This window comes from Schistocerca piceifrons, chromosome X (genome assembly GCF_021461385.2).
Source record: "Schistocerca piceifrons isolate TAMUIC-IGC-003096 chromosome X, iqSchPice1.1, whole genome shotgun sequence".
NCBI classification, from domain to species: Eukaryota; Metazoa; Arthropoda; class Insecta; order Orthoptera; family Acrididae; genus Schistocerca; species Schistocerca piceifrons.
Window position 1 is genome coordinate 168,265,520 of NC_060149.1, and position 24,177 is coordinate 168,289,696.

Below are 24,177 nucleotides of genomic sequence, written 5' to 3' on the forward strand. Positions count from 1 at the left end.
AGGTAGATGAGGTTAAATTGTGTAGGTCAGCCAAGAGGGCACTCTGATAGGTTCTGGGGCCCCCCCATACGGAATGGTGCGCATTAAAGTCACCAAGCAGCAGAAACGGGTGAGGGAGTTGACCAATAAGCTGGATGAAGTTTGCCCTGGTGACACTGAATGGCAGAGGGATATAAATGATACAAAGGGTAAAGATCAAGTAAGGAGGGACAAGGTCAAGTGAGGAAGGAAAAGGTGAACTGCAACAGCTTGAAGCTGGACAACCAGGGGGATGGGTTGACTATGAACGTAATCCCGAATTAGCAGGATGACTCCCTCATTAGATGGAATGCAGACCTCAGGGGGAAGGTCAAAACTGACGGGGAAGAAATGCGAAGGCTCAAAGCAGTCACGGGGACACAATTTTGTTTCCTGAAGGCAGAGAACAAGTGAATGCTGTGACTAAGAGCAGCCATTAGTCCTCTTTGTTGCAATGAAGGCCGCAAACATTCCACTAGAAGGGAGTCATGACGAGGAAACAAGAGGATGGAAAAAATGAAGGGTTGCACCTCGGTGGCTGCTGAGTGCCACCCTTCAAAAAGTCACTGCTACAGGGCACAGAGGCTGGAGGATCCTGCTCCACAAGATCTACAGAGGTGTCTGCATTCTCCTCATGTCAGTCTGTGGAGACCAGGGCAGTAAAATGGTTGGTAGTGTGCACCAGCGACATGGACATCAGCCAAGCAAAGGTATTGTACGGTGAAACCATCGAACAGGATCTTTGAGCGTGAAGGAGAAGACTGTTTGCCTTTTTTTGACGTCTTGGAGCCTTTCCCGTCGGCAGAGGGAGATTCAGATGTTGGCTGGCTGGAGGGATGTAGGAAGTATTCACAAGAATAGTCCAGTCCTTTCCTGTCTGCTGGTTGTGAAGCTAGTGACTTCATCTGAAGAGGCGAAAGTTTGGTGGCTTGTTGCACAGCTGGAGGAGGGGACAGGCAGCTACCACGACACTGTGCTGTTTTACAACTGACGAATTTGAGGTCACATGTCTGCGTGGCCACGTTCTTCACAGAGCGAGAAAAAGCAAGAACAGTACTGTAAGTGCCAGATGGTAGAGCATGGAGTTTCTGACTAGCCAACAATTTGCGAGCAACTGGGTAAGTCACTTTTTCTTTCATCTGAATCTCCTGAACAGCCCGCTCATTGAGATACATGGGGCAATCTCAGGAAGTTGCAGCATGGTCACCATTGCAGCTGATACAGTGGGGGGGAGGAGGCAAACAATTGCTCTCGTAAGCATCCCTACCACAGGTGACATTTTGCCGGGTGCCGACAGGACACTTGAGTGTGGTTGTAACAATACCACTAGTAGCAGCGCATCAGATGAGGAATGTACTGCCCGAGTGATAACTTCATAGCTTGCTTTGATCTTTGACGGAAGCACCACTATCACTATCAACAGTCAGAAGTAGTGTGTGTGTGTGTGTGTGTGTGTGTGTGTGTGTGTGTGTGTGTGTGTGTGTGTGTGTGTGAGAGAGAGAGTGTGTGGGCGGGGGGGGGGGGGGGGGGGCGGCACTGAGGCAGCATCTACCTTCCTCAACACTCGATGGACTGCAATCGCATCAGAGAGGTATTCTGCCTCGATCTGACCATTGAGCAGCCTAGTGTAAATAACGCCACGGAAAGAATTCAGCGTTTGATGGGCCTCAACATGAACAGGATGGCCATGGAGGAGTGAAGCTGCAAGCAGTTGTGCTTGAGAATCAGGAGCCATCTCCAAAAGCACAAGTGCCATTGTGTTAGTGACAGCAGGATTTCACAGGGTTAGCAATGGCATCAACACCTTTCTGAATAATAAATGGGTTTACCATAACGAAGGACAGGCCGTCTTCAGTACGTGACACCACGAGGAACTGTGGTGCAGCTGGGAGAGTCTTTGAATCATTAGCCTCATTCCATTTATGTTTCATGGACGTTGACTGTAAAGATGATGACTGGCTCACTGCAGGAAAATACCTCATGATTGTGTCTTGAAAGGAGGATATAAGATGAACATCAACAAAAGCAAACCAAGGGTAATGGAATGTAGTAGAGTTAACTCAGGTGATGCTGAGGGAATTAGATTAGGGAAAGAGACACTTAAAGTAGTAAAGGAGTTTTGCTATTTGGGGAGCAAAATAACTGATGATGGTCGAAGTAGAGAGGATATAAAATGTAGACTGGCAATGGCAAGGAAAGCATTTCTGAAGAAGAGAAATTTGTTAACATCGAGTATAGATTTAAGTGTCACAAAGTTGTTTCTGAGAGTATTTGTATGGAGTGTAGCCATGTATGGAAGTGAAACATGGACGATAAATAGTTCGGACAAGAAGAGAATAGAAGCTTTGGAAATGTGATGCTACAGAAGAATGCTGAAGATTAGATGGGTAGATCACATAACTAATGAGGAGGTATTGAATAGGATTGGGGAGAAGAGAAGTTTGTGGCACAACTTGACCAGAAGAAGGGATCGGTTGGTAGAACATGTTCTGAGGCATCAAGGGATCACCAATTTAGTATTGGAAGGCAGTGTGGAGGGTAAAAATCGTAGAGCGAGACCAAGAGATGAATACACTAAGCAGATTCAGAAGGATGTAGGCTGCAGTACGTACTTCGGACCACCTGACAGAGGGACCAATCAGTAGCACGTCAGGCAGTCACCCCTTCCTGGACCTGGCCTGAACCTGGGGATACGTGTGAACCCTGCCTGTCAACTCGGGGCTGGGAATTATGCATTACACAGTCACCTTTTACGCTCAGACGTGTGGGCTGGCCTTCAGGCGTCCACAGGGAGGAAGAAGAAAAAGAGGAACCTCAAATGCTCAAGAGGAGGAAGGATAGGAGAAGGGGAACAAAGAAAGAAAAAAAGGAATGAGAAACAGTGTAGAGACTGTCTGATATTGACTACTGAAAATGCAGAACAGATTTCCAAAAACATCCCAGACATGTTCCCCAAGGGAGGAGGAAAAGAACAGAAAGAACACAGACACAGAGCACGGAAGCGAAAGGACGCTGCAAAGGCTATGGCCCCGTGGTAGGCAAGCCCAAACCCCACCAAAGAGCAGCGAGCCCCCTGCAGTGGCAAGGACCAGTGGATCAGTACACAGAGCACCCTGTAAGGTAAGACTCTGGACAGCTGACTGTTGCTGGTGGCCCACAAGGCTATGGAGCTTTGACCAAACCTGTGATGAAGAGGTATACATTCCCAGGAAGAAAACACAGCATTCCCAGAACTCCTTTTTACTCTGCTTAACAAGGTAGCAAGCCTTAGCATGGAGACATTAAAAAGCGATAAGGTTGGTCAGTGAAGGGTGTTGCTGAAATCGCTACAGCACCCATCGGCAGTCCCGGATAGCGAATGCCATGTCCTTGGTCCACCTTGGTACCGGTCAATGGTGACAGGGACCTGTGGATAAGGGGATAGTAGTGCCAGCGGAATGGAGAAGAGTGGCAGAGATGTCTTGCACGACCGCACCAATGCAATCCGAGAGAGAGGTGTCGAAGGTACCAGCAGACATATGTAAAGGTGAAGTGGCTCTGTGGAATACCCAACGTGGGGGGCTGTCTGTCTGACAGCGTCAGGGGTACAATAGAATCACCGGAAAGTGATCACCACCACAAAAATTGTCTTGGGGTGACCAATGTGGGGAAGCCACGATACGAGGGGAGCAGATCGTGAGATCGGAATCAGAAAATGTGCCACGAGGAGCACTAAAGTGTGTAGGGGAACTGTCACTGAGGAGAGAGAAATCAAAGTTATCAATTAGAAGACCTCTACCCATTGAAGTGGCACTCCCCCCATAAGGGGTGGTGTGCAGTGAAGTTCCTGAGGAGGAGATATGGGGGTGGGGTGGTTGTAGTTAGGTAGGCAGGTCAACATCAGGAAGTACCCTACCTGGAGAGAGGTAGACATTGCAAATAATGATTGCTGGGGTCATTCGCACTCTTACTGCTATTGCATCCAGGCTGGTATAAAGTGGGATCCAGTCACTAATGAAACCTGTGTGAACCAAAGTGGAGACCCCTCCAGACACTATCCTGGGTCCAGCACGGTTCCGACAAAATGCCCAATAACCACAAAATGTTTGACAGTGGTCATCACAGAAGCATGTTTTTTGAAGAGCAAGACAGAATGCAGAATACGAGGAAACAAAATGTCTTATTTCCAATAGGTGATGTATTATCCATTGCTATTCCACTAGATTATCATGTGGCTAAAGTGTCCTGGGTCTACTACTCCTTTCTCCTTCCTCCTCCTCCTCCTCCTCCAGAGGTTGAGGGGGCGCAGAGCAAAGAGGGGGGAGAGCCGGCTTCCACGAGATCCAGAACCGAACCTGAACGAGTGTGTGAGCTTGTGGGGCACAGATGGTGCACCTTGTGGCCAAGTTGTTGTAGCAGGCATCCGACCTAAGAGATGTTGGGGAGAGGAGTCGGAGGGCGGTTGGGGGGGGGGGGCACCACTGGCAGTCAGCAAAGAAGATAGGCACATATTTGACCACGCAGGGGGAGCAGCACTCAGAGGGAGGGCATGGGAACCGCAGGAGAGGGTGAGATGAGAGGGGGACAGGACTGGGGTAAGGAAGAGGTAGGATGGGGAAGTATGTAACAGAGGCAAAAGTAGTAGTAGTTTACACTGGGTGGAGTCAATCTAATTGTTGGTGAGCCTCAGCATAAAATAGACGATCCAGGGACTATTACTCTTGGATCTTCTTTTCTTTCTTGTAAACTGGGCAATCTTGTGAACATGGAGAGTAGCAGTCACAACAGGTGAAACACAGACAGCAGAACACAGGAGCTTCCCTTATGGAGTGGATTGTCACAGTCACCACACATAGGGTCCACTGTACAGTGGGAAGACGTATGCTCAAAACGCAAGCACCGAAAGCACCTCATGGGTTGCGAGACAGACGGCTTCACATCACATCAGGGACACACAACCTTGGCTTCCTATGGGAGGGTCTCCCCCACAAAACCCATAATAAAGGCGCCGGTATCACTGCAGTTGTTTTTATGACCCTTCTGCACACATCAAAAAAACAAATGCCACGTCGCTCCAGATTAGCCTGGAATTCATCAGTTTGCAGGATGAGGTCCCTATGAAAAATCACTCCCTGGACAATATTCAGAGACAGGTCAGGGGTAATAGACATCAGAATGTTGTCACGGCAATCACAAGCACAAAGGGCTGCAGAAGCAGCTTTCATCAACAGGGAGCCTGATCCCATCTCACTGAGAGACTCCACTTCACCAAACTTGTCCTCAATACTATCCACAAAAAACAACGGCTTTGTGTCCCTTTCTGGCCTAGTACACACCAGGTAATGGGGAAAGTGTTTCATCCCAAGGCAGCGAACTGGCGGTCCTCCCAGGGTGTAGTCAGGGAAGGGAAGGTTGCACTGTCATATGAAGCAGCATTCAGTGATCCACAACAACTCTAAGAGATAACTATTTGAGAATGGCTGGATTTTTGCAGACTGATATGCTCACGCACAAAGCATATGCCCTGATACCACGGACTCCAATCAAGGGTTCTCCCCATCGGTGCCACCCAGCCATAGCAAGGACCATCTGGCAAAGTGGCCGTTGCCAGGAGTTACGAGACTCCAGAACGACAAGCAACCACTCCTAGGCATACATGGGGAGGCAACAGCTCAGGTATCAGAAGTCTGATCCCTGTGTAGTCAGGTGGCTCAGCCTGATGGGTACATAATGGCCCCACCATAATAAATGGCTACACATGCTGGTGACCAAGTGCAGTGGAGGGGGGAGGGGGGGGGGGCTACAGCACCTCACACTGTGGAGGCTAGGTAGGGAGTTCTTCCCCAAATGGCTCAGACTAAACACAGAAAATTTAGAAGTAGAGGTCAAACCCTAAGGGGGCCCAAAAACACAAAAATGGATGAAAGAACAGGCTAGAGGAACAAAACTGCATGGAATACAGGAAACCAGGTGGATAGCCAGGTGGACATAAGCAGAAACTCCGAGAGATGGTAAGGAGGGGGCGGCAGTGAAGGAGCCAGGATGAGGAGGGAGAGGCATGGTGAAAGAAATGCAGGCCAGGAAGGAATAATGGGCTGCAATAGCTCAGGGGCCCCGCACGAGCCACCTGGGGGGTGGGGTGGGGGGTGGGGGGGGGGGGGGAGTTGCCCATGGAGAGACCAATCATTATTCAAATTTATAAACATGTTTAGATATTAGGCAGCACTTTTAGTTTAGATATGTGATTACTTACTTATATCTTATTTCGATTCCAAATTGTTCACCACAAGAAGTTCCTATTCACATTTTGACACAGTGTTGTTTGAATTTCTGTTTATTATTTATATGTACAGCTGCATGGGAGCGGCAGGCTTGGTGTTACTTCATTCAGCCATTGATGGAGTAACATCTCAATGAAGTGGGGGTCTTAAGATAATATGCATTAGTGTCGCATTATAATACAAATCAGAGCTGTGGCACCATCTGCTGAACATATGTATTGCAGAGAATTTCACCAAGAATTTTCTGATGAGAGAGAAAACTTATTTGGGAAAATAAGTGCCAAGACAAAGTCATCGACACAAACAGTTCTACTTTAATCCATATACGAGTTGAATGTGTGTTTTGAATGAAAAGTTGGAAACTGGTATAAAAAATCTGGATAACACAATATCAACATGGAAATTTCAAACTGTGGTTGATTACCGTGCACTGAATAAGAAGGTGATCTTAGAATCTGTGCCCTTACCTGATCTCCATAATTGCTTTACATGGTTTCTCAGGGCTATGGTGTTTACTGCCCTGGGTTTACACTAGGCCTATTACCAGATTCCTCTCGCTGAGGCGTCTAAGCCGGTCAGCGCCTTTTGTACGGACTGGAACCTGTCTGAATATAACCATATTCCATTTGGTCCCACCACAGGGGCAGCAGTCTTGTCCCATCTTTTGGACAATGTGTTAGGTGACTTGGAATTTGCCTATGTTTACAGTTACTTCGACAACCTGCTTTTTTCAGTCGCTCCTTCTCCAAAAATCTGGAACACTTGGACCAAGTTTTTGCTTGGTTGCACTCCGAGGGTCTTATGGTCAAACCATCGAAGATCACCTTGTGCAGACTGTATATTTCATTCCTGGGCCATTTTATTTTGGCCAATAGGATCCACATTGACAAGGACAGGACCAAGGTTCTAAGAGAATTTCCTCCTCCACTTAAGTGGGGTATCGCCCCTTTTGTGGGAAATGGCAATTTTTTTTTTTTTTTTAAGTTCATTCGAAATTTTGCCCACATAGTGGCTCCTCTTAATGAGTTGCGTAAGAAGCATGAGAAGTTTGTCTGGGGAAAGGAGCAGCAGGAGGCCTTTCAGGCTCTCAAAACTGCCATTGCTAATCCCCCGGTCCTGGCCATTCCCGAATTCAGCTGTACCTTTATTGTCTAAAAAAGACACCTCTCATGCTGGCATTATTGCCATTCTCCTGCAAGAACACCAAGGAGAAAGATACCCAGTGGCCTATGCTTCCCGGCATCTTACCGATCCCACCCGTAATTACTCCATCTATGAATGTGAAGCTCTGGCAATCCTATTTGCCCTCAAAAGGTTCAGTTTTTATCTTGAACACCAAGAATTCATAATTGAGAAAGGTAACCAGGCTCTGAGCTGGGTCTTGGCCAAGCCCTGCAATAGCATTCATATTGCTCACTGGGCAGTACGTATTTCAGCCTTTCATTTTCGAGTGAGTCATATAAGGGGAGCTGATAATTATATCAAGGGTGCGCTCAGTCGCATGTTTGAAGCAGAGTCAGAGGAAGGGGAGAGTAATACAAAGTTGGACCTACAGTTGAACACTATTCGCTCCAAAACACCCAGGCTCTTCTCCAATCTTAGTATCAAACAGTCCCAGGATCCGATCTGGGGTCTGCTCTGTAATCAGTTGGAAGGAGGAGAGGTGGTTCCTGGATTTTGCCTACAGAAGGGTGTTCTTTGTAAGTAAGTCTGGTCCGGTAAAGGGAACTGGTCAAGATGGTACACTGCTATTTCCATGACTCACCAGTGGGTGGACACCTGGGCCTGTGTATGACTTTGAACCAGATCCGTAAGACACTATTCAGGCCTACATTATATTATGACATTCGGTGCTATGTCATTAACTGTGATCAGTGCAAGTGCACCAAACCCGACTCGGGACCACATAGAGGATTCCTGAAATCCTAACAGGAGCAATACCCTCCAGATTGTATGTTTATCAGTTATATTGGTCTGCTACCCTGTACCAAAAGGGGCAATAAGTATATCCTTGTAGCTGTGGTCACCTTCTCCCGTTTCGCATGGCTGCTACCTATGCGGTGAACCACTGCCAAGACCACGGTCCAGCAACAATCAAAGATCATTTCTTGTTTTGGTCCTCCAAAGAGCCTGGTGAGTGTTGACATGCCAGCTTTCCTCTCCAAGACCTTTCAAGGGTTTTGCTTTAACAATTGCATTAAACATATTACAACCACCCTGTACTACCCCAAGGCGTCTTAAGCCAAGCGAGTTCACAGGAACCACAAGGGCACCCTGTGCATTTATCATGCTAGAACTCTCACCCCCTGGGATACTACCTTGGTTTGGATTGATTGGTTGGTTTAAAAGAAGGGGGCGGGGGACCAAACTGCGAGGTCAACGGTAGGTAACTTGTTCCCGGTAAAACAAATAAACAAGGAAAGAAGAAAACAAAGGTGTACAGCACAATAACAAGAGAAAGGAAGAACCAGAAGGACAACCAACACTACTATGGACAAAACAGGAAAAGAAAACCACAGGGAGAAGCAAGAAACAGGTAGAAGGAGTAAAAACAAGAGCATAGATGACCGTGGCTGGCCGACCATGAGAATAAAGAGGAAAAGCCAGCCACTCTGCAACACATTAAAACATCCACCCTAAAAGCATTAGAGTGCAGAACACAAAGGAACGAAGGACATGGTCTAAAACACATACAGAACGATAAAAACCCACCATGACATATAAAACGTAAAACTAAATTAGCCAACAAGGCGTGTCAGCTAAAATTAATGGCAACGAGTCCAGTAACTGAAGGCTCCGTTGCAGGGCAGCCAAAGAAGGACAGAGCACCAAGATATGGGCCACTGTCAGATGGGCACCGCCCCGACAGTGAGGGGGTCAGGGCACAGGAGGCAACTGTTTGTCACCCAAGCATGACCAGCGCGGAGCCGGCAGAAAACCACAGAGTCCTTGCGAGAGGCCTGCATGGAGGACTTCCACCCATTCGTAGCCTCCTTAATGGCACGCAGTTTGTTGTGCATGCTGAGGTTATGCCATTTCGTCTCCCAAAGCCGCAAAACCTTGCGGCGTAGTACTGAACGGATGGTCACTTGCAGAGAAGCTGATCTCCAAAAGCAGTTTCCACGTAGCCTGTTTGTGAAGCCTGTCGGCAAGTTCGTTGCCTGGTATTCCAACGTGACCTGGGGCCGCACACAAACACCACTGAACGACTGGGCCATCCCAGGGCATATATGGACTCCTGGATGGTCGCTGCGAAAGGATGACGAGAGCAGCACTGGTCAATAGCTTGTAGGCTGCTCAAGGAGTCAGTACACAGAAGAAATGACTCCACAGGGCATGAACGGATGTGCTCAAAGCTCAGATATAGCCACCAGCTCAGCAGTGAAAACACTGCAGCCATCGGGCAAGGAATGCTGTTCAATATGTCCTCCATGGACATATGCAAAGCCAATGTTATCATTATCCATCGAGCCAGCAGTGTAATCCACTTCGGGGCCTCGGTACACGTAAAGAATCGACAGGAAGTGGGAGTAGAGATCCGCAAGGTTAACTGAGTCCTTAGGGCCATGTGAAAGGTCGAGGCGAAGCCACAGCCTAGGAGTACACATGGAGGTGTACATGAATGGACCTCAAGTATAGGTGTTAAAGGCAAGGACTGCAGTTTGGAAAGAAGGGATCGGACACGAACCGCAATTGGAAGCCTTGAGCTGGGCCACTGATGCTGGAGATGAACCACCGTGGGTGGGAAAAGGAGACAGTGATTCTAATCCGCACGAGAACTATGAATGTGTGCAGCGTAACAGGCCAGCAGTTGTGCTTACCTAACCGGTAATGGAGGGGCTCTGGCCTCCACAAGGACACTGGTCATTGGACCTGTCCTACAAGCTACTGTCGCTAGGCGACAGTAGCTTTTATGCAGCAGCATAGAGCGATCTGCACCCCATTTGGTGTTGCTCAGGCAGCTGAGGGCATTGAGGTGCTGCCAGGACTTCCGCTTAAGCTGACGAAGGTGAGGAAGTCAAGTCAATCGGGCGTCTAAAACCAGTCCTTAGAATCGATATGTCTCCACTACAGTGAGTGGATCATTATTACGGTAAAGTTCTGGTTCTGGATGAACGGTACGACGCCAACAGAAGTGCATAAGGCATGACTTTGTGGCCAAAAATTGGAAACCATGGGCTAGAGCCCATGTCTGCACCTTGTGGATGGCTCCCTGTGTGCGCTGCTCAGCAACACCAGTACTGGTGGAGCAGTATGAAATGCAGAAGTCATCTGCATACAGAGAAGGTGTGACAGTCAGCCCTACAGCTGCTGCTAGACCGTTAATGGCCACTAAAAATATAGACACTCAATACAGAGCCTTACAGGACCCCATTCTCCAGGATATGGAGGGAAATATGAGATGCACCAACTTGGACATGGAAAGTACGAAGCGACAGATAATTCTGGATAAAAATCAGGTGTGTGCCTCAGAGACCCCACTCGTATAATGTGGCAAGGATATGATGTCACCAGGTTGTCTCATACACTTTTCGTAAATTTAAAAAGACGGTAACCAGGTGTTTGTGTCCGGAAAAGGCTGTTCGGATGACAGACTCTAGGCACACAAGATTATCAGTGGTAGAGTGACTGTGGCGGAAGCCGCTCTGCCATGGAGCCAGTAGGCCATGTGACTCCAGAACCCAACACAATCGCCAACACACCATACGTTCCAGCATCTTACAAACAACATTCGTAAGGCTGATGGGCTGATAGCTATTCACTTCAAGCAAGTTTTTACTGGGTGTAAGCAGCGGAATGATGGTGCTCTCCCTCCACTGCGATGGAAAGACACCATCCCACCGGATCCAGTTGAAGATGATGAGATGTCGCTTGTAGTCAGATGAGAGATGTGTAATCATCTGACTGTGGATCCGATCTGGCCCAGAAGCTGTGTCAGGGCAATGTGCAAGGGCACTGATGAGCTCCCACTCTGTAAATATGGCACCATAGGATTCACTGTGGCGTGTAATGAACCAGAGAATTTTCTCTTCCAGCCGCATTTTGAGAGTGCGAAAGGCTGGGGAGGGGGGGGAGGGGGTTATTCTCCGACACAGAGGCTCGAGCATAGTGCTCAGCAATCACGATTGCGTCGTTAGATAACCCACCATTTATGTTACCACTGGAAACACCTATCGGGATCTGGTACCCGAAGACATGTTTGATCTTTGCCCAGACTTGGGACGGTGACGTTCAGCACCCAATGGTCAAGATGTATCTCTCCCAACACTCCTGCTTCCATCGTCTGTCAAGTTGGCGAACACAGGAATGGAGCTGTTTAAAGGCTATGAGGTGCTCCAGGGAAGGGTGCCGCTTATATCGCTGTAGGGCTCGCCGACACTCCTCAATTGCTTCGGTGAATTCTGGCAATCACCAAGGGACTGCCTTACACCTCGGGCACCCTATAGAGCGAGGGATCACGTTTTCTGCCGCATAACCAATTGAGCTAGTCACCTGCTCAACCATCACAGTGATGTTACCGTGTAGGGGAGATTCAGCGGTGACAGCAGAGGTGAAAGTTCCCCAGTCAACCTTGTTTAAAGCCCATCTGGGTTGGCGTCTGTGGGCATGATGCCGGGGGAGTGACAGAAAGATAGGGAAGTGGTCACTACCACACAGGTCGTCATGTACTCTCCAGTGGATAGATGGGAGAAGTCCTGGGCTGCAAATTGGTAAATCAATGGCCGAGTAGCTAACTCGAGTCACACTGAAATGTGTGGTGGCCCCAGTATTTAAGACGCAGAGGCCGAACTGAGACACTAAAGTTCCGACATCTCTGCCTCTGCCACTAAACACGGTGCTAGGTCACAAAGAGGTTTATGAGCGTTAAGATCGCCCAGAAGTAGGAATAGTTTCAGATCTTGTAGGTAGTGGTGGTGTGGGTGACACCATAATACCCTTGGTCTTGGGGACCTCCTTTTTCAATTTCTTTCGCTGCTCGTTGGGTTTCCCAGGCTGGGAGGATTTCACTGATTCAGTCTCCAGGACTGAGAATGAGGATGAGCATGAAGCCCTACGACCAGCTGCTTTTGGACTCGTCAGTCAATGGCGGGTGTCATCTTTCCCACTAGAAGAAACCTGGAAGGTTGATTCAAGGGACCCCCTCCATAACGAGAGGAGCCGAAGAAGACTTACGCTTCTCCAGCTCAGAAGTGGTGACTGATATCCCGATGTTTGGGAGGGGGGGGGGGGGTGTTTCTACTGAAGCAGGTGGTGGGGGAGCAACAGGGAGGGAAGTGTCCCCCACCACAAGGGGGCAGGTGCAGTCTTCTGGTTCTGAGAGGCAACAGGAAGGAACTGATGGGACGACAACTGTTCTAGTGGTGGCATAAGAGGTGGTCATAGCCACAGGATGTAGGTGCTCAAAATTTCCTCTAAACCTCAGTGAAGGTCAGTTGGTCCAGTGTCTTATATTCCATGATTTTCCTTTCTTTCTGTAAAATCCTTCAATCTGGCAAGCAAGGTGAATGATGCTCTCCGCAGCTGACACAGATGGGAGGCAGGGTACATGAAGTATTGGGATGTAATGGATGTCCACAATCTCAATATGTGACGCTGGAAGTACAGCAGGAAGACATATGGCCAAACTTCCAGCACTTAAAGCACCGCATCGGGGGAGGGATACATGGCTTGACATCACAGCAGTAGACCATCACCTTGACATTTTCGGGCACTGTGTCACCCTCGAAGGCCAAGATGAAGGCACCGGTAGCAATCTGATTATCCCTCAGACCCCAATGGACGCGCCAGACGAAATGAACACCTCACCGCTCTAAATTGGCACACAGCTCGTCGTCTGACTGCAAAAGAAGGTCCATGTGGAATATAATACCCTGGACCATATTTAAGCTCTTATGCAGCCTGATTGTAACAAATATCCCTCAATTTGTCGCAAGCGAGTAATGCTCGTGACTGGGCAGTGGATGCTGTTTTTATCAAGACTGACCAAGAGTGCATTTTGAACTAACTCTCCACCTCCCCAAACGTGCCCTCCAAATGCTCCACAAAAAACTGAGGCTTCACGGACATGAAACGTTCCCCATCAACTCTCGTACATGTGAGGTACCAGGGTAAATGAGCTTCACTACCATCCTTAGCCTGGCACTCCTCCCATGGTGTGGCCACGGAGGGGAACAATTTGGGGTCATATTTCTTAGCATTGAAGTAAGACTTTGCCCACTTAGAGACTGCTGACGGCAGACCAGCAGCAAGAGATGACGTATTACACTTAATGGCGTGTCATCCGCCCTGATGTCACCCACTCCGACCAGGGGCCCTCCCAACGGGCACCGCCCAGCAACAGCAAAGGCCACCTGGCAGGATGGCCATTGCCACGACTCCCGATGCGCCAGGGTGACAGGCATATACTCCTCGACATACATGGGGTGTTAACTGCGCACGCATCAGCAGGGTACATGGCGACCCACCACAGCAGACTGGCTACCGTGCCGGAAATCATGTGCAACCAAGCAAACAAGTCCATCATAATCATCATCGGTGAAGAAAACAATACTGCACAGTTGATGGAAAAGTATGCACCCAGGAGGGTGACCTCATCAAACAGTTGGAGAATGAGCAGAAATGCAGATCCACGTCGGCGAATGACATGATAGGTCTCAGCACATGGACACAATGTACCATGTAAGGCACCCTTCCCCAATTGGCTTGCTCTTCATGAAAATTTTGAAAAATGGAGGTCAAACCCTACAGGGGACCATCATAAAGGCCGAAACTTAAGAGACTCCTTTTAGTCGCCTCTTACGACAGGCAGGAATACCTCGGGCCTATTCTAACCCCAAGACCCGCAGGGGGGGAGTAGTAGTAGCTTCATGAGACAAGTTCCATAGGGATCACATGACACACTAGGAAACAATCGTCAACCCAGGCAGAGCCCTACATGCCTGAACAAGTCTTATACAACTGGGAGTGGAAGGTGCCCCAGACGTTGCCTGCTATAGACTGTTTTACCTCAACAGGCATTCACCACCTCAGCACAGAGCACACCTTGAGGTTGCCGAGTTTTTTTTTTTTTTTTTTTTTTTTTTTTTTTTTTTTTTTTTTTTTTTTTTTTTTTTTTTTTTTTGAGAGGTACGGAACCTTCCTCGCAGTCCAGGCAGTGAATCCAAGGTCCCTGTTCTCTGAAACACGCAACATTCCACCGCTGCACCGCATGGTGGTTGCTGAAGCACAACCAGAGCTTATGGTGGCGGGGGACCTGTGGCGCACTAGGGTGGAGGACACAGAGGGACAAAGGGCATACGCTAAAGCTACAATCAAATGATAAAACCCACCCTCAAAAGTTAAAAGTCCTTCGCAAAGCAGTTTGTTGTGCATACTGTTATGCCATTCTGTTTCCCAAAGCCGAAAAGCCATGCAACATAAGATAGAACGCAGGTCAATTTCGGAGGTGCCCATCTCCAGAAGCAGTTTCCCCATAGGCTGTTTGGCCAGTCTGTTGGCAAGTTCGTTGCCTGGGATTCCGAAGTGTCCTGGAGTCCAAACAAACACCACTGAACGACGGGACCATTCCAGGGCATAAATGGACTCCTGAATGGATGCTACCAAAGGATGGCAAGAGTAGCACTGGTGGATAACTTATAGGCTGCTCAGGGAGTCAGCACACAGGAGAAATGACGTGCCAGGGCATGAGCGGATGTGCTAAAGAGCACGAGATATGGCTGCCAGTTCCACAGGGAAAACACTGCAGCCACCTGGCAAGGAGTGCTGCTCAATATATCATACATGTATATACACAAAGCCTATGTGACCATCAGCCATCGAGTCGTTGGCATAGAACATTTCATTTCATGGCCCCGGTACACGTCAAGAATCAAGAGAAAGTGGTAGTGGAGAGCAGCAGGGTTAACGGAGTCCTTAGGGCCATGCGAAAGGTCCAGAAGAATCTGCGGCCTAGGTGTACACCATGGAGGTGTACGTGAATGGACCTCAGGGAGAGATGGTAACGGGAAGGACTCCAGTTCAGAGAGAAGGGACCGGATGTGAACTGCAATGTTAAGCCCAGACCTGGGTCACCGATGTGGGTGATGAACCACTGTGGTTTGGAAAAGGAGACGGCAATTCAGATGTGCAGGAGAACTACGAACATGTGCAATGTAACTGGTGAGCAGTTGTGCATGCTTAACCTTCAATGGAGGAACTCTGGCCTCCACCAGGACACTCATCACCGGACTAGTTCTAAAAGCTCCCGCCACTAGTCAAACGCCACAGCGGTGCACTGGGTCAAGTAAACGCAACGCTAAGGGCACCACTGAACCATAAACCAAACTCCCACCATGAAGGCGGGATTGAACAAGAGCTCTGTAGAGCTCCAGCAGCATCGAGTAATCTACACCCCAGTTGGTGTTGCTCAGGCAACGGAGGGCATTGAGGTACTGCCAGCACTTTTGCTTAAGGTGACAAAGGTGAGGCAGCCAAGTCAACTGGGTGTCTAAAACTAGTCCTAAGAATTTATGTGTCTCCACTACAGTGAGTGGATCATCATTAAGGTAAATTTCTGGTTCTGGATGAATGGTGTGATACCCACAGAAATGCATGAGACACAACTTCGTGCCTGAAAACTGGAAGCCTTGGCCAAAGCCCGTAACTGCATCTTGTGAATGGCTACCTGTAGACACCGCTCAGCAACACCAATACTGAAGGAGCAGTACGAAATGCAGAAGTCATCCGCATACAGAGAAGGTGAGACCGATGGACCTACAGCTGCTCCTGCTGCTACACTGTAAATAGCCACTAAAAATAGACACGCACTCAATATGGAGCCTTGCAGAACACCATTCTCCTGAATCCGGGGGATCTATGGGAGGCACCAACCTGGACACGGAAAGTATGGGGAGACAGGCAGTTTTGGATAAAAATCAGGAGCGGGCCCTGGGGACCCCACTCATACAATGTGGCAAGATACGATGTCGCCAGGTCGTGTCGTACACGTTTCATAAATTTATAAAGACGGTAATCAGGTGTTGGTGTCTGGAAAAGGCTGTTCAGAGGACAGACAATAGGGGCACAAGATTATCAGTGGTAGAGCGACCCTGTTGGAAGCCGTCCTGGCATGGAGCCAATAGGCCACGTGATTCCAGGACCCAACCCAACCACCGATACACAAATCATTCCAGCAGCTTACAAACAATGTTGGTGAGGATGATGGGCCGGTAGCTATCCACTTCAAGTAGGTTTTCACCGGGTTTGAGCACAGGAATGAAAGTGCTCTCCCACCATTGCAATGGAAAGACACCAACACACCAGATCCGGTTGAAGATTAAGAGGAGATGTCACTAGTACTCAGATGAGAGATGTTTAATCATCTCACTGTGGATCCAATCGGGCGCAGGAGCTGTGTAGAGGCAATGTGCAAGGGTGCTGATGAGCTCCCACTCTGTAAATGGGGCGTTACAGGGTTCACTGTGGCGTGTAGTGAACGAGAGGACTTTCCTTTCCATCCCCCATTTGAGAGTGCGAAAGGCTGGTGGGTAGTTCTCCGACGCAAAGTGCCCGGCAATCACTTTTGTGTCTCTACATAACATGCCATTGATGTTAATGCCAGGGACACCTGATGGAGTCTGGTACCCAAAAAGACATCTGATCTTCACCCAGACTTGGGAAGGTAGCGTATGGCACCCACTGATTGACACGTACCTCTCCCAAAACTCCTGCTTCCGTCGTTTTATAAGCTGGTAAACGCGGGCACAGAGGCACTTGAAGGCTACTAGGTGCTCTTGGAAAGGGTGCTGCGTATGTCGCTGTAGAGCTCGCCGACGCTCTTTAATTGCCTCAGCGACTTCCAGAGACCACCAAGGGACTGTCTTTCGCCGGGGACACCCTAAAGAGCGAGAGATCATGATTTCTGCCACAGAAACGATTGTTGTAGTGACCTGCTCAGTGACAACATCAATGGCAACATATGGGGAAGATTCAGTGGTGACAGCAGAGGTGAAGACTTCCCAGTCTACCTTGTTTGAAGCCCATCCATGGGCATGATGCCAGGGAAGGATTGGGGGGGGGGGGGGGGGACAGGGAGATGGGGAAGTGGTCAATCCACACAGGTCATCATGTGCTCTCCAGTGGATAGATGGAAGAAGGACAGGACTGCAAGCTGAGAGATCAATGGCCTAATATGTGTCACGTGCCACACTGAAATGTGTGGGGGCACCCGTACTTACGAGGCAGAGGTCAAGGTCGAGTTGTGACAGTAAATTTTCGGCCTCCTTATCTCGGCTAGTAAGCATGGCGCCACCCCACTATGGGTTGTGCACGTTAGAATCTCCCAGGGAGTTGATCAATCAGTGCAGTCAATACGTTCAGGGGTACTGCACCATCTGGAGGAAGATATACGTTGCAGACAGTTATTTCCTGTGTCGTCCTTATCCTGACAGCCACAGCTTCAAGAGGGGTTTGAAGGGGGCACAGGTTCACTGAATACTGAGTTCAGAATCTAGATGCAAACTCCACCTGACACACTATTACATTCACTACAGTTCCCATAATATCCCTTGTAGCCACGGAGGGCAGGAGTATACATTGCTGGGAACCAGGTTTCATGGAGGACAATGCAGATAGCAGGTGTAAAGCTGAACAGTTGCAATAGCTCAGCCAAGTGGTGGAAAAAAACCCACAATTCCACTGGAGGATTACGTGATCAAGAGACTGGGAAGGTATGAAACACTCAATGGGGGCAGTCTACGCCTTAAGGTCACCTGCTGCCACCAGATGAGTACCTGTGCGATCGACATCCATTGTATCCGAGGGCCCAGGGAGATCTAGGTCACCAGCGGATGCCAGAAGCTCCACCACATCTTCAGAGACAGAGCTTGTACATAGTGGTGGTGGTGTGGGTGCTACCGCAGTGCCTTGGTTCTTGAGAGTCTTTTTCTTTTTAGGTTTCTCTCGCTGCTCCTTAGGTTTGTCTGGCTGGGAGGGCTTCACTGATTCAGTCTCAGGGACTGAGGAGGACCGTGAAGCCCTATGACTAGCTACCTGTGGTTGCTTCAGCCAATGGCGGGTGTCAGCTTTGCCACTGGTAGGAACCTGGAAAGGGAGTGACCCAAGGAATCCATTCCTTGTGAGAGAAGCCGAAGAAGGCTTACGCTTCTCCGGCTGAGAAGTACGAACTGACTTCCCTGATGGTTGGGGGGGGGGGGGGGGGTTGCTCCTGAAGTAGGTTGTGCAGGAACAACAGGGAGGGTGCCCCCCACGAGCAAGGGGGCAGGTGGAGTCTGACGGCTCTGAGAGCCAACTATATGTGGTGGAACGGAAGACATTCTGGGAATACAACTTTTTCCCCGCCTATGCCCACATGTTTAAACCTTGGTCCAAAATGTGCCCTCCCCTAACCTATGTGTTAAAGTTCACCAGTGTGTGGCAGTTCAGACCCTCCACCCAAGCCTATGTACGGATGCCAATCATCTGATTTCCGCTCTCACTCTTCTCTTTTGCTCCCACTGCTCTCTCTCTCTCTCTCTCTCTCTCTCTCTCTCGCTTTAAAGCATTATTTAGTTCCTGCGCTATAATGAGTATATTGTAGATTGCCAAGTCTGTTTAGATGAAAGACCTTGTTAAAAGGCAATGCTGAGTGAAAGTATGACGCTAATTCTTAGATGCTGACATTTATGTATAATATATCGCTGAATGTTCAACAGTGTCAGAGGAGCAGGTGCTAATTCTGCTTTCAAGGATGCCCTATATTCTGTTATTGTATTTTAGTCAACTACTCCACCACAATTTGCACCACACGTCCAGTTGGGTATATGGTGTCATGGCACATGGCACATGTTTCCATCTAGGATGACCTCAAAAGAATGGTATTTTACTGTTCACAGTCTAAAGGATTGTTTCCATTGTGTCTTGTACTTCTTTCATGAGTCTCTTCATAATTTTTATTGTAATCACTTTGTTGGTGAAAGTATTCCAATTGGCTCTTTACAATGACTAATGTGATCAACTATCATTAGGCTGTAGGACTGGCACTGATACAATAATCGGGTAATTTCCACCATTACAAGGGTGTCCCACTGGATCATATCTGTTTACATATACATGCCACAAGCCATCATACAGCACATGGTGGAGGGTATCTTGACCACTACTAGCCACTTTTCCTGTTCCACTAACAAATGGAGCACGGAAAAAACAACCGTCTATATGCTTCCACACAAGCAGTAATTTCTCTTATCTTCGTGGTCCTTGTGCATAATGTATGTTGGTGCTGCAAAGTTAGGCTACGGATTGTCAAATCTATTGCAGAATAGGAGCCATAGATTGTGCCGTGTGTTGGGACTCCCACGTTTATTAGGAAGAGATCAACAGCTGAGAATAATCTCTCTAGTGGTGATCAGCTATTAGTCGTTCCACTGCCCCGCAAGTGATTATGGCCATTAAAATCACCCACTAAAATTGAAGTTGGGCCTAACTATTTAAGTTTTCCATCTGCCTGTACATAATATCTCTGTCAGGGGAAAGTAGATGGTACACATTGGCATCATTATGTTCAACTGTATTCTAAGGTCTATCACTACAAGCTTACTGTTCATAGGTAATTTTTCCACTGAAGGTTTTTGACTACTGTACAAGACATCTCCAGATGCTCATTCCATGTTCAATATATTTTTGCCACATATGTTATACCCTTTTAGGAGAAGGAAGATGATCTTCAAAAAAAATCTTGAGCCTTGTATTGCTATACATATTGTGGGATAGTTTGTGATTAGTTGTCAAATTTCTCCCACATGGAGATAGTAGCCATTGCATTTCCACTGTAAGATAAATGAGAAGGTAATCAGCAAAGATGTAGGTGATACATGTTGAGATGAAGTGTTTTCCAATCCCACCTGTGTGGTTCACATAATGTCCACAGCTTATTCTGCTGTCTAAGAGTGTTCCCATTCTACCGGAACCGACAAATTAATTCTTTGCTTTGTTCTTTTCTTGTCCTCTCTCTCTCTCTCTCTCTCTCTCTCTGCTGTTTTCCTTCAAGTAATTGGGTAAGAAGATGACATTTCTTTGGTCCAACATCTCTGTCTCTTAACCACTATTATTTGACTGAACATCAATTATATTTGAAGCTGTGGAGTACGTCTTCCTCTCTTTTACTGTTGTAGGTATATGAAGAGTCTCCTGATGTCTCTGCTGGGAGGCTCCTGCTGGCTCTGCAAGACAAATTGAAGACAGGTGGTGATAATGTTCATAATTTTTCTTGTTATTCAAGCGATTTAGGAGTTACTTTGTGTCAGGAAGTAGATGGACAGGAGCACCCTATTGAATACACTTCACAGTAGTTAAATAATGCTGAAGAAATTACTCCACTACGGAGATGGAAATACTCAGCGATTTTTCGAATTGGGTACTTTCGTTATTACCTCTATGGTAGATGGTGTAATGTGGCAGCTGATTACGCAGCACAAGTGGCTTTTAGGACATGAAGATCCAATGAGTTGATTGTTAACATGGGCCTTGCAGTTAAGCGAGTTCAATTATGATGTAGTACATCGTCTGGGAAGGTCACACACTAGTGCGGAAGGACTCGGCTGTAAGTTACGCACTATGGAATTCATAGGCATTGACAGAAGTGAACACTAGTGCGGAAGGACTCGGCTGTAAGTTACGCACTATGGAATTCATAGGCATTGACAGAAGTGAACAGAGGACAGCACAAAGCGCTGACCTTGACTGTCAGCAATTTGCTAAACAGCAGCAGTTCTGCACGGAGGACTGAGTATTCAATGTGCTCAAAGGACAGATCTTAATCACCACAAAATTAAACTACAGAGGTTACTGGAAGCTGATAAGCCCTTCCAAATTGGACATCCTAGGACCTCTAGCACAAACACCAACAGGGGATCCTTAAATATGAACCATTATTGAACATTTTCCTCGTTACATCTCCATAATAGCTTTGCCAGACCAGCAAGCCACAACAGTGGTTCAGGCACTAGCCAACCATTGGATACATCAGTTTGGAACACCTGAAACCATAATCATGTATCAGGGCACAAATTTCATGTCAGAGTTAATGTAGCAGCTATGCAGGCTGTTGCGGATTGAGAAATTACAGACGAGTGGTCTGCATCCTGGAGCTAACAGTTGCATGGAACAAGTCCACACCACAATTTCAAAAATGTTGAGATTTACACAAATTCCCAGCATAACTGGGACATCCTATTGACCTGCGTCGTCACTGCATACAAATCAACTTCACCAGAGCACAGGATTATCCCCATATGAAGTAATTTTTGGACAAGATGCCATCCTCCTCTGCGTTTTGCAAAGCCCCACCACAAGGAGGTACCTCCTCAGTGAAGGATTTCACTAGGTGAGTGACACTATCTGGAGCCAAGTACAAAAACTGAATACACAGCCTTTAGAGAAACAGGAAAGGGCACATGAAGTGAAAGCAGTGTTATGTAAGTACCATATGGGTCAATGGCTTATGTTAACAAATTCATGGGGGAACGTGCTGAAGGGGAAAATGAAGTTTGTGTCACAGTATAATGGCCCTTACCAGATAATAGAGATGTCAATGGCTAAAGTTAAATTGCAGCTCCCCATCTGGGGATATAGACAATTTGCCTCATGTGATCCCAGGGGGCAAACGAACTGCAGACAAGGAGGAGAAAAAGGAACAAGCAACATGAAGGAAACAGGATAATAGGCCGAATCACCAGTATATGATAAAACCCAGAGCAAGGATGTGCGCTGACATTAGAATTTTCTTTCCACTTACCAGTTACAATAATGGGAACCATAGTCATCAGTATGGTCCATCCCTTAATTTATGTACCTGACTACCTTCCTCGGTTTTGCCCTCCCATACACCTTCTGTTTCTTGATGATACCATTGACGAGGACCTGCTCACTTCTCTAGATCAGACAATTGCTATCCAGCATGTTTGTGTTACCATGGACTCTCTCTTAGAGCACGTGAAAAGTTACAGAAGTAAGCAGCAACAGCAATTGGTACTCACTGCTTCATCAACATCAGCCTCTTGTATATTCCTTGTGGTAATCAGAGTTATGTATTTCTTGTTCACGAGAAGAGCTGCCCAAATTCCGCCCCTCTCAATCTTCAGCATATGGGTTCAAACTGATAAGAATGGCACACCCCCTGACAAGGCAGTGTAATGACTGAACAGATATTAAGTCAAAGACTAAGTGTGCTCCAGGACTGTAAGGAACAATTGTGTATAGGAGGGAGAACTGTAGTGTAATTAGTAGTGACAAGATACAATATATGGTTTCACAGAAAGTGTACTGTGTAAACATGATACAAGTCCAGTATTGGTAGAGGGTTCAAAGCCATATAAATAGAGTCAGGTGTAAATAGATGTAGAGGCAGAATTTAGAAGAGGATTAAGTTAGTCCAAGGTAGTAGTTTTACAGTGTTGAAGTTAATTAAAATGTAAAGGAATACTGGGAGCCAGAAATCTTATGTGTGTCACATTCTGTTGTGCAATCCTATGCTACGATACCACGGCACAATTAGGTCAGCGGAGCACCAAGTTAAGCAACACGAAGGACAGTGCTGTGTCACTGCTCAGCGGAGGATGTGACAAGAAGCAGTTCACTGCATGCCAGATTGTCAACATCAAGGGCAGTAATCGGGTCAGTTATTCCAGCTGGGCAACACCAGAATATTCCACCGAGCTACTGCGGAAGAAGAACTGCAGACATCGGCAGAAGAAAGCCGTATTTAGGGACTGGCAGCCAGCTCGTTGGCACTGTCCCTCATGAGGCACTGGAGTGACACAGAGCCTGTGTCAGTGCTGCCATAAGTTTGGAGTCATGACTGCCATTGCAGTCATTATAATAGTCACTGTCATAATGCAGGTCATCGCCTAGGAGGCACCAGAGTGACACTGCTGCCGTAACTATCGTCGGACGCCATCAATAGGCAGCTGCGTGTCATGGGAGTCATTGCTTGGGGTGCACTGTGGTAATGCACTATTGCTGTTGTCCTGGGATGCTGCTACCACAAATACAGTAAGCAAGGCAGGAGCTGGGGACCCTGGCCCACCAATACAGACAGCCGCGACTTGGAATGGTCACCCAGCTGGGGCACTGACCTCTCCCACTGTTGTCATGTCCCCCAGTCCCGATCAAAACAGGGGCCAGTGATGTGAGGTTTCAGCCGCCGCAGTACAACCCAGTGAGGCCAGAGCACCACTGCAGAGGCAGCAGATTTGAGTTACACCACAGCAGCTATAGAAACAGCAGCAGGCACCCGGGTGAGCGTCTGCTGGCCCCCTTCGATGCCACCAAGAATGTTATGAGCAGATGCAAACCTCGCCCAGAGGGCCCACAAGTTATCAATAAATGTTGTTATTCTGTCACCAGAAACCATCCGAGGACACACCCCCACCATCCTCTTCCTCACACTCAGCAGAGAACCCATGTTTGGATCTGGCGCCGGGTAGTGGAGTCCCATGCCAGTTAACGTGGCCTGTGGACACTGGTATCACAATGGGGCATTCACACTGTCGGCGGGATATGAAGTGCCTCCTTGTGTATCAGCTGGAAGGCTCCTGCTGACTCTGTTAGACCGGAATTCAAGACTTCCGCCATCCGTCCTGGTACAAACCAGGTACCGAGGGAAAGTTTTCAACCCAAGCCGGCAAGCTTGACCCTCCTCCCAGGGGGTGGCCAGAGAGCGGAAGGCCAAAGAATCAGAAGGAGGAGTGTCACATCTGCTACCACTCCTAGAGCTGACCACAGAATGGCCCAGATGGTGAAGCTTTTGTCGCTTCATGCGCAAGGCTTCCACCCTAGTACCACCCACTCCGATCAGGGGCTCGCCCCGTGGGCGCCACCCATTCACAGCAAGGGCCGTCTGCCACAGTGGTCATTGCCAGGA

At 48.0% G+C, this 24,177-nt stretch overlaps 1 protein-coding gene across 2 annotated transcripts in view; it reads right to left on the reverse strand.

The window, feature by feature from the left end:
• LOC124721948 (centromere protein S-like) overlaps positions 1–24,177 on the reverse strand; it is a 60,044-nt gene that overhangs the window by 14,226 nt on the left and 21,641 nt on the right. Inside the window, exon 4 of one of the 2 annotated variants that reach the window (XM_047247112.1) lies at positions 19,935–20,476. The exons of the other annotated variant lie outside the window; for it this stretch is intronic. Within the exon in view, the coding sequence (XP_047103068.1) occupies positions 20,417–20,476 (60 nt within the window). The 3' untranslated portion in view covers positions 19,935–20,416. Of the gene's footprint in view, positions 1–19,934; positions 20,477–24,177 lie in introns of those variants that run through there. 2 annotated transcript variants of the gene reach the window in all.